Source organism: Cucurbita pepo, chromosome 3 (assembly GCF_057944985.1).
Source record: "Cucurbita pepo subsp. pepo isolate OVF chromosome 3, ASM5794498v1, whole genome shotgun sequence".
Lineage (NCBI taxonomy): Eukaryota > Viridiplantae > Streptophyta > Magnoliopsida > Cucurbitales > Cucurbitaceae > Cucurbita > Cucurbita pepo.
In genome coordinates this window covers 16,174,936-16,188,653 of record NC_141800.1, presented here as the reverse complement: position 1 = coordinate 16,188,653, position 13,718 = coordinate 16,174,936, and the positions used below count along the sequence as shown (strand labels likewise).

At 36.5% G+C, this 13,718-nt stretch overlaps 2 protein-coding genes across 8 annotated transcripts; both read left to right on the top strand.

Moving 5' to 3' along the window:
• Window positions 1-483: 483 nt before the first annotated feature.
• LOC111791139 (kinase family with ARM repeat domain-containing protein) lies at window positions 484-7,311 on the top strand. Its single transcript, XM_023672360.2, has 11 exons — window positions 484-773; window positions 903-992; window positions 1,335-1,387; window positions 1,517-1,592; window positions 2,125-2,186; window positions 2,280-2,358; window positions 2,444-2,500; window positions 2,626-4,293; window positions 4,530-5,402; window positions 5,760-6,888; window positions 6,972-7,311. Exons 1-10 carry the CDS (start codon window positions 726-728, stop codon window positions 6,873-6,875), a joined length of 4,122 nt encoding a protein of 1,373 aa, XP_023528128.2. The 5' UTR covers window positions 484-725; the 3' UTR covers window positions 6,876-6,888; window positions 6,972-7,311.
• A 1,867-nt stretch (window positions 7,312-9,178) lies between these two features.
• On the top strand, window positions 9,179-13,622 carry LOC111791140 (vesicle-associated protein 2-2). 7 transcript variants are annotated; one of them, XM_023672368.2, is made up of 10 exons: window positions 9,179-9,410; window positions 9,935-10,013; window positions 10,605-10,675; window positions 10,864-10,945; window positions 11,174-11,289; window positions 11,355-11,537; window positions 11,895-11,987; window positions 12,297-12,539; window positions 12,967-13,044; window positions 13,380-13,622. In XM_023672368.2, exons 2-10 carry the CDS (start codon window positions 9,965-9,967, stop codon window positions 13,485-13,487), a joined length of 1,023 nt encoding a protein of 340 aa, XP_023528136.2. In that variant the 5' UTR covers window positions 9,179-9,410; window positions 9,935-9,964; the 3' UTR covers window positions 13,488-13,622. The 7 variants fall into 7 exon arrangements, with proteins under 7 accessions (XP_023528136.2, XP_023528137.2, XP_023528134.2 ...); XM_023672369.2 differs by having other exon boundaries at window positions 13,342-13,483; XM_023672366.2 differs by having other exon boundaries at window positions 9,180-9,410; window positions 9,938-10,013; window positions 13,377-13,622.
• Window positions 13,623-13,718: the final 96 nt, after the last annotated feature.

Below are 13,718 nucleotides of genomic sequence, written 5' to 3'. Positions count from 1 at the left end.
AATGTCACATTAGACTCGTGAATTAATTAATCTGACTAATTGTTTATATGGTTGCATACTTCTATTTTTTATACTCGTTAAAATACATTATAATTTATCTTACTAATTTAGGCGGTAAAAAGAAAAATAATGTTATTCCACTTAATTTTAAGTTTATTTTAAATAAATAATATTGAAAACAAATAAAAAACACTTGCCAAATATATGAATTAATTAAATTAAAAAAAAAATTACGTTTATTAATTGACTATTTTAACGGGTAGATGTGATTTCCCCCTAAAATCTTTTAGAATTTGATGAATTAAAAAAAAAGATGCAACGGTCGAAATACACCCCACCCGCGAGTCACATGACCGTTTGAAAAATTTGAACGTATTACATTGCCACGTCACCCACTCACCTCAGCATTAACGTTCAGTTTTTATTTTAAATATTTTTATTTTTATTTATTTTTGTATTTTTTTAATTATTTGATTGCAATTTCAATATCCGAGTGTTCCCGCTCATTTCCCAGTGACAGCTTCTCTCATCTCTTCGAACGGCAGAAGCAGATTCCACTTCTCTGCTTCATCTCTGCCACTGATCGTAGATCGTCAAGAAATCAAGTTCGGTTCTCTCTCGTCTGTTGATCTCAGTCTCACTCTTTCTCTTTCTGTTGGCCGAGGAGTATTTTTGGTCGCTCGATTTTGGAATCTGAAACCCTAGCAACTCCGGTAGAGCTGAGAATGAATCAGTACCATATCTATGAAGCCATTGGCCGTGGAAAGTATTCGGTAACTACTTTCGAGCTTGTTTCTAGTTTTCAGAGTTTGATCAGTTTTAGTTTATCAGCGGCATTCTCTGCAATTGCTGGATTTTGTGCTGACTGTTTTTTTTTTTTTTTTTGTTCGGGATGTTCCTAGACTGTGTATAAAGGGAGGAAGAAGAAGACGATCGAGTACTCCGCGATTAAAAGCGTGGATAAATCGCAGAAGAACAAGATTCTCCAAGAAGTAAGCCGGCAAAACTTCGCTGTCCTTTTTGGAAAGCAGTAGACTGTTCAAACGGTTATTTGATAAAAGATCTTGGTACATTTAGGATGGAAGTAGAACACTAGATTCGTTCAGCGACTGCTGATTTACATGTGTAAAATCGATGCAATGCTCATCTTAAATTTTACTCATTAGTGCTAAAAGAATAATTGTATTTGCGTTCTATCTGCACTAATAATGCTTTTCGGAACCTCGATATCACCAGGCCCGACATTACGTATATGTTGTTATTGAATCAAAGACGCCAGTCCACTGTTTGTTCATAGATTCTAACGTAATATTCTACCTTCTCATCTAATGCAGGTCAGAATACTTCACTCCCTTGATCACCCAAACATACTCAAGTTTTACTCCTGGTAACATTTGGAAACGCTCGTCAATGTTTCTAAAAGGATCTTCTAAGCAGTCATCTTTGACCAATTTTGTTGATTTACAATCACTTCGAATTAAACATTCATTTTGCCCCATGTTTTTGCATTCTTAAGGTATGAAACGTCTGCTCACTTATGGCTGGTGTTAGAGTACTGTGTTGGAGGAGATCTCATGAGCATCCTGCGCCAGGTACATCAAACAGTTGATCCCCATACATGGAATTATAGTTTTTGCAGCTACCGTTGGAAACCTGTTAGGCTGTTCAATAAAAATATAGATCAAGTGTTATCACCGTGGAATTATAAGTTAAACTCTTCTTAACGTAACGCATGCTTCTGCTTACAAACAACACTGCCTAGTTCACCCTACTTTTATACAGAACTCCTTTTGCAGAGTCGGCTGTGGTGCTTGCAACATACGATATTTGAGCATTTTGTTCACTTTTTATTGTTAATTTACAAATCTTCCAAAGGTTCACGTATCTCATAAGTCATCTGCTAGGGTTCTATAGAATATGGTAGGCCCTAGGGTATGTGGAGTGCACATTTCAAACGGTTTCTGCATACACCACTTGGCCTGCACGATCTTTTGTGTCATCTTGTGTGCAGATTGAGAATCTTTTGGCATAGTGAAAAGGGCAGAGGATTTAAAGTGCTTATGTCTAAAAATCTTTGGAGTCTAAAGAATTAACGATATTGATTTGTTTTTGGATGAGTGGCAGGATGGAAAATTACCTGAAGATTCAATTCATGATCTTGCTAGTGATCTTGTCAGAGCATTGCAGTAAGACAGCTTGGTTATATGTTTCTGTATCCGTATCAGTATGTTTTTTTAAACTCTTTGGTTGTATTGTTATATATAATCAAACAATTTCAGGTACTTACACTCGAAAGGAATCATATACTGTGATTTGAAGCCATCAAATATTCTACTGGACGAAAATGGACATGTTAAGGTATTTATGCCCCATTTTATTTAATTGGGTCGCTTCCAGTAGTTACTATTCTATTTAATTTCTTACTTCTTGTCCTGTTATGCAGTTATGCGATTTCGAACTAGCTAGAAAGCTTAGTGAAATATCAAGAACAAATTCATCGGTAGGTCAAAATCATTTTATTGTAGTAGTCTTCTTACGCTTGAACTTTTAGTTTTGGACTCAACTCCCATCACATTATTATTTCCTAAGAAGTAGCTTACTGTTTTCTTTGATGCACTTATTTAGGTGCCACAAACGAAACGAGGCACACCCTGTTATATGGCTCCTGAATTGTTCAAGGAAGATGGTATCCACTCTTACGCGTCTGATATGTGGGCTCTTGGCTGTGTCCTATATGAATGCTTTGTGGGGAGGCCTCCTTTTATGGGAAGAGAATTCACTCAACTAGTAAAATCTATCCTCTCAGATCCTACCCCTATCCTCCCTGGTAGCCCTAGTCGTCCTTTCGTTAATTTGATTAATTCATTGCTAGTAAAAGATCCAGCTGAAAGAATACGATGGCCTGAACTTTGCGGTCATGCTTTCTGGCGAACTACAATCACTCCAGTATCTTTACCTCCAGAACCATCTTTTGCAAATATGATAGATCAACATTCTAAAGCTTGTTTGTCGGAAAGAAATGGTGAAAAACTTGCACTGAACAGGACTCCTAGTTATCGAGAAAAAGATGCAAAGGGTATTTTAAGACCAAATGAAAATTCTGCTTTTGGCTCAAGTAAAAATGAAACACTTGCTAAAGGTACTCCAGGAAGTCAAAAAACTCAATCGAAGGTTTCTAGTAGGGTAGTTGAGGAGAAGAAATTGAAAGAAACTCCATCTGCTTCCAAGGGAGTAAATCTTTTAAGACTTTCAAGGATAGCAAAATTAAACTTGCAAAGAGAGAATGATAAAGAAAATTACAGAAGACCCGTTTCTAGCAACATCGAAAATGATTCTGAGGTTGAAATTAAGAACACTGATATGGAGCTTGATTTTAATGAGAATGTTGAAGATGAGTCTCATGATGAACCTGATGAGTCTGATAATTTAAATTGCAATCAGGACGACAAGTCATCAAGTCAGAATCATCAGGGGAAGATGGAAGAGGCTCAAAACATGGGAGGAGACCTTTCCGATTATTCACCGGCTGTTAATATCAATGCCTCAGGTCTATCAAATAAGCATGATCAGGAATTACCATTGGGGCGTACAGAAGTGGTCGCTTCTTCACCTAGTGCTAGTCCTAGTCCTCAACTTAAGAACCAAAGAAATAAAGAAGGTTCAGCATATGTTCCTGATACCGATTCTTTGAAGACATCCAATAACCTTTCAGAGTTTTTTTGGCATCAATCTGATCTTTCGGTCAAACCAGTAATGCCGAGTAGAAAAGCTGATAAAATGTCAGATGTTAATACTACTACCCTTCCTTTTGAGGGATTGCAAGCACCCGACTTTGTGAAGATGCCTAAGGAACGGATGGATGTCATGAGCAGTAGGATTATTGCTACTCTCAGTGGAAATACTAGTATTGGAGAGAAGCAAAATATGATTAGATATCTTGAGATGCTTAGTAACAATGCTGATGCAGCAAATATTTTGACCAATGGGCCCGTAATGCTCATGCTTGTAAAAATGCTCAAGCAGGCCAAGGTTTTGCAATTGCGTGTTCAACTCACATCACTAATTGGCTTGCTTATTCGGCACTCTACTTTCATAGAGAATGACTTGGCAAATTCTGGTCTTTTAGTTTCACTTACTGATGGACTCAGAGATAGGCAAGAAAAAGTTAGGAGATTTTCTATGGCTGCTTTAGGAGAGTTGCTTTTTTATATTTCCACTCAGGTAGAGCATAATAGCAACGCCAATCCTCCAGAGTCTCCTTTGAAGGACACTAGATCCCCATCTGGATGGCAGGTACTTTGTTCTCTTTGGTTATGACTTATTTTTTATTATACTTAATTCTCATTTAATAAACACTGGGGAGGCATATTGTGTTCGTTGATAAATTTTTACTAACATCCTGAAGTTGACTTCAATTCAAAAACCACTTACCGAGTAGCTGTTGTTTTCTGACGGTGCATTCCATAAAAGATATCTTATTTACGATTTTTTTAAAACTTTACTCTTATGAAGTTATTTCAATGGAACAGGTTCCAAATTCAATAATTTCTCTAGTCTCATCAATTCTTCGAAAAGGAGAGGATGATATAACTCAGCTGTATGCATTGAGGACCATTGAAAACATTTGCAGTCAAGGAGTAACTTGGGCATCTCGCTTTACTATCCAAGATGTGATCAGCAACCTATGCTACATATATAGAGCTTCTGGGAAATCTGAGAATATGAGGCTCACTGCAGGTTCCTGTTTGGTTCGCCTAGTCCGTTTCAATCCTTCCTGCATTCAGTCAGTTACAGACAAATTATCTTCCAAGGACATGGCATGTGCCCTTGTTAAGGGCAATCCACGTGAGCAACAAATCACCTTAAATCTTCTAAACATGATCATGTTTGGAGGTCATATCTTACCCAGCATTGGAAGGTACCTTCTACCTTTAATGGAGGAGAAGAATCTTGTCACCAGTCTCGTATCCCTTATTGAGCAGGGAAGTGAAGTTATGAAGGGAAAGGCAATTGTTTTCGTGGCTTTTCTCTGTAAGAGTGTAAGACGATGGTTGCCTCACTTCCTTTGCAATCCCAGGTTACTTTCATCCGTGGATAGGCTCGCAAAGGAGAAAGACATCTTTGTCCAGCAGTGTTTGACTGGATCTGTGCATATCGTGGCATCTGTGGTGCCAAGTTTGTTGGATATGATTATAGGAGATATTCAACAAATGATGGGAGGACGACGTCTTGGGCATATCTCCTCTCCCCTTACTAGTCGTGCGGCTCCAAAGACCAACATTCACTTGTTTCCTGTTGTCCTTCATCTTCTTGGAAGTTTAACCTTTAAGCGCAAGGTTGTCAGTCCTCAGGTGCTGCAGCAGTTGTCTGATCTAATCAGGCATATAGAGACACCATTTCAGGTAGGGATATTTTGACTGCTAAATTCCACACACGCATACACATCCAGTATTTTAAATTATATAATTATTATTTTGTCCTCTTGAATTTTAGTTTATCTTAGGTTGAAATGAGGAAAAAAAGATTTTAAATTGAACATATTAAATGAACTGACTGTTGGCATGCACACAGGAATATTACTGTTGCACCTCTGTAGAAATGTTATATCTGTAGAGTTTACGTACTCCACGAATCTATTGTGAAGAGAGTGGCTGAGTATAGATGAAACATGTGATAACATTGTTTCTTGATGTGTTTTTTTTTTTTTTTTTTTTTTTTTTTTTTTTCTTTTCATGTTTCAATTCATTTACTTGTTACAGGGCAGGGATGACTTCCAGATAACATTACTTCGGGTTATTGAATCCATCACAGAGGAATTCTCGGTCATACTTGAAAACCCAGAGATTTTTATCCATAAAATTCTCCCTAGTTTGGCTGTTCTTTACAAAGGAAACAAGGATGGAGATGCAAGATTCTTATGCCTAAAGGTTCTCTTCGACGTGATGGTCATTTTCCTGAATGAACCGTCCTTGGATGGGCAAAAGTTGGAGGATCTAAAGCAGATAGCAAATTTGCACTTCCTCCCTCTCTATCCTGCCTTGATAGAAGATGATGATCCCATACCCATGTATGCTCAGAAACTTCTCGTGATGCTCATCGAGTGTAACTACATCAAGATTTCAGATATTTTACATCTAAAGACAATTTCCCAATGCTTTGAGTTTTTGCTTGGCGACCTTTCAAATGCAAATGTAAGTAGTGTAAAGCTGTGTTTGGCGCTGGCATCTGCTCCTGAAATGGAATCACGAATACTTTCTCAACTCAAAGTCGTTAGAAGAATAGGAATTCTGTTAGAGTTTGTGTATGCCAAGGATATGGAGGATTTTCTCGAACCAACTCTTGGCCTTTGCAGAGCTCTCCTTCTGCGTTCTGTTAGTTGTAGAAAGGGCTTCATCTACTCAAAAGAACCGCTTCTTCTGGGTGATGGTACTACCGAGCAAAATGTTATTGTTAACCAGCAGGAATGCATTAGAGATATATCCGACTTCGGCAACAATTTTGGAGTCTTGTTGGAGTTGAGTGGGTCCTCAGAAGCCAATATTGCCGACATAGCCTCTGAATGTGTCGTGTTTTTAGTTATGGCGGCTCCTAGGGAAGGTACCACTGGTCTTCTGACAAATCTTCACAAGGTTAGTGTAATCCTGGAGTCCTGGCGGAGAGGTGGCTGCCTCTTGCTTGTGCAGAGAATGCTGCATTCTCTCGGTTATGCTTGTCGACAGTACTTGGCCCATGCAATGATATTATCGCTTTCCATGTCTGAAATTTCACGGATTGAGGCTATTATATCTGAGATCAAGAGTTCAGGCACGTCACGTTTAGCTAATGATGCAATGCTTGTGGCTATGGAGTTGCAGCGGCTTCATCGTTGTATTTGAAACCAGTGAAGTTGTGAGTGGCTAAATTGCCTAACTCGTTTTTCTCGATTCAACCAACAATTTTTCTTTGATTTTGACGATGAACTCATCTCGCAGGTACTTTGTAAAATTGTACCCAGTAAGATCTTTTGTTCTAATTCTATCATCGTACAGAAGAGCAAGACCAACTGGAAAATGAGTGGAAAAAATGGATTTGAACTCCCCGAGATGGCATTGAAGGATACCCATCCAGTATCTTCAGTGATCCGGACATGGAACGTGGTTCTTGGTGAGTTCAAATATTTATTTATTTGCCCATTTGTTACACACATTGTTACATGTCATCGAATTCTTATTGTATGTGTATATATCTTTGTACTGTTAATTTCTTCCACTGACATCTGCGCATATCTTTTGCTTTATCAGAGCATAATTTTATTTCGTAAACTGTTAATGCGTGGCTCTCTTGTTTCAATGTGACCATAGCTTTACCTTTCTAGGATCACTGCTTAGGGATTTTAATTTCATAAAAAATTCATTTCGCTTTGAAAAAATGCTGGTGAGCATTGAAATGTATAGCCTAGTGCATTAAGATACATAATGGATGATTTTTTTTTTTTTTTTTTCTATTCATTAGGGAGCCTCCTCTCCACATGAAGAGAGGAGAGGTGTTTGACAACACTTTTGTTTAGATAAGGGTAACGTGTTCTTGTTGGATGTTTATCATCGTAATAAACGATTTTCAGAGATTAGTTAGACACTAATATGTACCAAGTAGTAAATACAAATGAAAGATTTGTTGTAAATACATTTCATCTTTGAGAGCATATAAATCTTAATTTTTTTAAAAATAATGTGCTCATGTCGTGTTAAATTTGGTATCTTGTACTTGTATCTATACTTTCCAAACTTCTTAAATGAATGAAAATATTTGTGGAGAATTATGAAGTATTGAAATTAAGATAGGTTGATGATATAACTCCTATAGACATTGGAAAATATTGAAGTATTCATCTTAGTAAATAAATGCGTTCACCAATAATCCTATAGACTCAATGATTATGGTTTGACTTAGAAGTAACACTTAATTGCCTTTCAAATGCGTTCACCAACAAAGATGTCGAATCAATTCCACCTTAGTTAATATTCGACATTAATATAATTAACCCTTTTGTGGGTAATGCTTAAAATTTATGTAAAATGCATTACATTACTGTAGTTGCAAGTTACTTCCTTTATTTATTATCATATAATTTGTCTAAATTTTTTAAATTTAAATACTAGGCTATAAATGTAAATAAACTTTTAATATATAGGCTTCAAAATTGGCAAAGATACCTTTTATGAATTTCTAGTTTTTAATAAAAGTAATTATATTTTAATCAGTTAAATTATACTCGAGTTTAATATGAAAGATGTATTAATTATTGAGTCATGTTTTAAGGTTTGAGATAACCAATCTAATTCAAATTATTGGACTGAATTTTTTTTCTATTTTATTGTTTAGCGCTGGTTGGTCCATGTAATAATGTTAAGTTGTCCCGTAGTTTTTTTTTTTTCTACATATAAATTTATACCAATAGAATAAAATTCTTTAAAAACAATATGAACCTAGATCGAATAAAATTTAAGAGAGAAAGGAACTGACAAAAATATATATATATATATATAACTTATTTAGCTTTTTTTTTTTATTTTAATTAGTTGTATTTTAGGCAAATGTGTTAACTTAATTAATTATATTTTATTTTTCAATTTGATTGTCATACTAATTAAAATCATTAGTTTGAGAATAATGATTAATATTGACAGTTAAATAAAAATTTAAGGTATATTATAATATACTTATTGATAAATAGAAAATTAAATTATTTAAAATTATTTTAATAATTTGACTTAATCATGATAACAATAAACTAACTAATAATAATTAATTATCTAGAAGTAATTAGTGAAATTAAAAAACAATTATTTATTCCAATAAAATTGTGAAGACATTCACTTCTTTATTTATTTTATTTTGAATAAACTCGATTAATTAATTTATTTTAATTTACAAAATTATTATAATTATTATTAGTCAATGTACACAAATTAGTAGAATAACTCAACTTGTTAGGTATATGTTTTCGATTAATAAATCAAATGTCGAATCTATTTATCTCATATTTTTTTGAACTAAAAAATACAAAATAAAATAATAATAAAGAGAAATGATAATAATAATAATGGAGTTGAAGCCGAATCGAATGGAGCCGAGCCGAGCCGAGCCGAGCCGAATTTGTATTTTCAAAAAATTTAACGGCCGAGAGGTAGCCGACCATTGGAGCGGAGGGAAATGGCAGAGAGACCCGCGCAGCCATCGTTACCATTTTTCTTTGCTTTCACTTCTCCCCTTCTCTGCTTCCATTTCCACTCATTTTTCTCTTCCGATTCTCCGCTTAGATCTCTCCAACAAACTCCTCACCCACCCACCCACCCACCCACCCCCTTTCCCTTTGCTTTATTTGCTTGCTCAAGTTCCAATTCAATCGCGTAATCGCTTCAACTGGATCGGTACTGATTTTTTACCCCATTTTACCCCGTTTTCTGTGCTGTTCTTGATCGGATTCTTGGTGTTTTCTCAGACTCCGATGTTGTTCCCTCTTTCAATTTCGTGTATGTTGTGTGTCTTCACGTGTTTGGCGAGTTTTGTGGAGAAATGGGTTACAGTTGAGGTCTGATACATTTGGTCTTTGAGATTTGTGATGATGGTTATAGTTTGATGAAGGCGGTTTGCGACGATTTGAATTCGTGGGTTTGTGGGGTTAATTTGTTGGTTTTGTGCTAGATTACGGTTTTTCCAGCAGTCTCGGGTAACGTAAGAGTTGATCTGATTGTTTTTCTTAATTGCATAGGGCTGTGTTCATTGTTCTTATTTTGTTACCACCTTGCTTTGCCCTCTCTGGATGAATAGATCAATGGAGTTTATCACTATATCTACTTCTTTTCATTAGTTTATGAAATTTTCCCATCTTGGGTCACTTCAACTACTTGCATCTGGCTCTGATTACTAAAGTTTTTCTGCAATGGCATTTTAGAAGTTCGTCGTTTCTTAAGCGGATAGATTCATGACGATGGAGCTTTTCGAAATTCATCCGGGCGAACTTAAATTCACTTGTAAGTATAAGTGAAATCTTGTTCTAATGCATGGTGAACATTCAATTACATATTATCAGGCAAGATGGCAGCGAGACCATTGCAGAATTTGACTTGCATAGCCTCGAGTTGTCTTAGATGAAAGCGTGAGATCCCACATCGATTGGGGAGGAGAATGAAACATTCTTTATAAGGGTGTGGAGACCTCTCCCTAACATACGTGTTTTAAAAACCTTGAGGGAAAACCCGAAAGAGAAAACCCAAAGAAGGACAACATCTGCTAGTAGTGGGCTTGGGCTGTCACAGAAAGTGAGGCTTAAATTATGATATAAAAGATTGGTAGGCCTGGTTTAGACCGACTTGTTGCTTACATGTGCTAGCTTGTGGTAAGAAGAAAGCATACCAAATCTTTTGAATTATTTAGATAGTGGGAGTTTGTTTCTTGACCAGTGAAGTTGAAGCGTTCTATAACATTTACTTGTTAGTTAACTAAACTTTTTAGAATATAAAAGATTCCAATGTCCCTACCTGTTTGTATCTGCAAAGAACAAAAGATAGAAGAATGTTCGTGCAGTGTTATTTTGACAAGTTTTGCACACTTTCTTTCTCCAGTTGAGTTGAAGAAGCAAAGTTCATGCTTGATACAACTTATCAATAAGTCTGAGCAACATATTGCTTTCAAGGTACATTATTCCAAATGGATCGCACAAAAGATTTTTGTGCAAGTACCATATCTTTTCAATGCCGTGTTTGTTATAATTTTAATTAGTACAATTAGAAAAAAAACGTTTTTACGAATAGGGTCCGAACTTGAAAAGAATCCTAAAGCCTCGTTTAGCTTCCATGTTTAATATACGAGCTCTTTTCGCAGGTGAAAACTACATCTCCCAAGAGGTACTGTGTTCGACCTAATACCGGCATCATTAAGCCCAAGGATATGTGTGACTTCACAGGTATCTCTGCCTGTCATTCTTTTAAAATGTTGGTGGTGTTAACATAGATTCGGCTCATGGACTTAACTATCAATCCATCTTAAACCATTTCAAAGATGTAATAAGGTGGACAATTCGATGCAATCTCGAAAGCCTCTGAAAAGTTTCTTTTTATTTTAATTTTATCATTTGTATTTATGCTGTTCAGCTCTGATGGATTACTTGCTCTTCTCTCTTGGATCTATGCAGTCACCATGCTAGCTCAGCGTACAGCTCCAACTGATATGCAATGCAAAGACAAGTTCCTGGTCCAAGGCACAGTCATCTCCCCTGGAACACCTGAAGAGGACATCACATCTGACATGGTGAGAATTTGTAGTCGTTGCTTGTTTTGCAGGCCTTTTTCTAAGATTTTTGATATGCAAGGCAGTTTGCAAGAGATAGTAGCAAGCACATTGAAGAGAAGAAGCTGAAGGTTTTTCTTGTAAGCCCGACACGAACCCCTGTCTTGCTACCAATTAATGGAGAGTTGAAACTAAATTCAAATTATGAAAATTCCATGCCAAGAGATGGTATGCAGACAGGAATTGAGAACGTACCTCCACTTCATAAGGTAAGGCTAACTGTGCACCTCTTCGTTCTGTTGTATGTCTCTCTCCTGCTAGTCTCCACCTACTTCGTTCTGATTGGAGGACGGCGCCTAGTTTCAAATTATGAGGATATTATAATATGCGTATATGTAATATGGTATGAGAATCCCATATTGGCTGGGGAGGAAAACGAAACACCCTTTACAAGACAATATTTGCTAGCGGTGGGCTTAGGCCGTTACATATGGTTTTTAACATATAGACTGTTTAGAGTTGGTATACGTAGGTTTACTTTTGATGGAAAAATATCGTTTGGATTGTGGTTGAACTTTTTTTTTTTTCCAGAATTTATCTCTTGATTGGAAATTGATGTATTCTAGGTTGCTAAGGATTCCAATGGACTCGATACCCTTGAACACATAGATGGACTTAGATCAGTTGATACCCCAATAGTGTTATCTCCACCTTATAAGGTATGGCCATGCAAACAACTCTGTCATGTCATAACTGCTTATATTTATATTCTTGTCATTGTTGTCTTCTCCAGTCAAAATAATAAATATTCTTGTCAGTCTCTCTCTAGTTTTCATTTGTAAAGGGGATTTCCCATAGAGGTATATGCCTGTTTTCCATTGTTACATGCTCGAAATCCTTGAGTTTTTGGTCTTAATATTGTATAAAAAGCTACATATGGTTGTCGTATGGTTATCGATGTTCTACCTTCTTTAAATATATATTCTGTCTTTTTTCGTTGTGTGTTCGAACGATATTATGCGTATCAGGTAGCCGAGGGAGTTGAGAAAATTGATACTAGTAAAGATTCAGATGAGAATAGAGCAGCTGAGGGTGCTGCAACGATACGAAATGCGGATATGGTGGCCGAACCAATTGACAATATTGAAACTACGCCAGCTGAGGAAATTAAGGAATCGAAACCGGCGAATGATCTGCCGAAGTTAAACTTAACTAAAGACTTTGAAGAGCTGAAATCAAAGCTAACGCTCATGGATGCGGAGCTAGTAGAGGTATATGTCTTCTTTTGAAGCTAGATTATCAAGTATGCCCTGTTGCAATGTTTATGTCCTTATGCTGCTAACTATGTCTCTACTTTAACTCACTAAGCAATCTAACTCCTCAGCAATTACTTACCTCCTCCTTTCCGTTGTCTCCCACGTTAACAACGTTCCTTGTTCTTCCTTCCACGTCATTACTCGGCTAGGTAGTCGTCGATACAACAATAATTGCCTCCTCAAGAGCGTACTTATGGTGCGGGGTCGAATCTTCTTAGAAAGGAAAAAATAATTCGTTTTAGTTGCAAATCCTTTTATTAGTAATGCATATACATAAAGAGCAAGGATTCATAACGCCCAGTGTAACTTTCATGTTTGTTAGTCGCTACTATATATAACTATTTTTTCTGCTAACAATGAATAGTTTATGAAACCTATGCAGGCTGAAGCTACCATAATGAGGCTGAAACAGGAGAGGACGGTAACGACTCGAGAAAGGGAAATGCTCAAGCGCGACTTAGTAAGTGTTTTTTGGTCTTTACCATAATAGGCTTAGCTCGTATCAAACCCCATATTCATGCGTTACCATAAATATGACAATCTTAGCATATCGAGTTGCTTCATTGATTAGTTTCATTAGTTTGGGAATGATTAAAAATATGATTTGAGTTATCCATCCTTTCGTTGGGATAGTTTTCTCAATCTTAGCATCGTATCGAGTGGCTTCATCGATGTCACGTAACCATTGTCACTGTTTTCGGGATGGAGGAACCTATCAATTAGAGCCTTTATTCATGATGGGTTCTTGTCATTACAGTATTGAGGCACCCTGATACTGATTTCTTGATGTAGGAGAGATGGAGAAGAACTGGGCAAAGGAGTGTCAAAGTGGGCTTCCCCTTAATATATGTTGTGATGGCTGCTTCTATCAGTCTTCTTATTGGATATTTCATTCATCCCTAGCAGAAGCACAACAAATCAATTTGTCTTTGTTGTATATTGACTTGATGTGTGTTCTTGCAGTCCAATTGCTTTTGTTGTAAAGCGTTTTTTTTCCTCGATTATTTTATCGAATATCATCAGGAGGATTTAAGCCTACAGAGTTACGGATATCTAAATACTCGAGTTAAGAAAGTGAGTAGGGGGAGATTTGAACTTCTATTCTCGAGAATACAGTACATATCGATTAATGCT

What these genes read in the sequence shown, in the direction of transcription:
- LOC111791139 (XM_023672360.2), top strand. Translation starts at nt 726, where the DNA reads ATGAATCAGTACCATATCTATGAAGCCATTGGCCGTGGAAAGTATTCG. An exon ending in TTGGCCGTGGAAAGTATTCG is followed by an intron (nt 774 to 902) that starts GTAACTACTTTC and finishes GGATGTTCCTAG; the next exon opens with ACTGTGTATAAAGGGAGGAA. An exon ending in GATCTTGTCAGAGCATTGCA is followed by an intron (nt 2,187 to 2,279) that starts GTAAGACAGCTT and finishes AAACAATTTCAG; the next exon opens with GTACTTACACTCGAAAGGAA.
- LOC111791140 (XM_023672366.2), top strand. Translation starts at nt 9,965, where the DNA reads ATGACGATGGAGCTTTTCGAAATTCATCCGGGCGAACTTAAATTCACT. An exon ending in AGGACATCACATCTGACATG is followed by an intron (nt 11,290 to 11,354) that starts GTGAGAATTTGT and finishes TATGCAAGGCAG; the next exon opens with TTTGCAAGAGATAGTAGCAA. An exon ending in TGGATGCGGAGCTAGTAGAG is followed by an intron (nt 12,540 to 12,966) that starts GTATATGTCTTC and finishes AAACCTATGCAG; the next exon opens with GCTGAAGCTACCATAATGAG.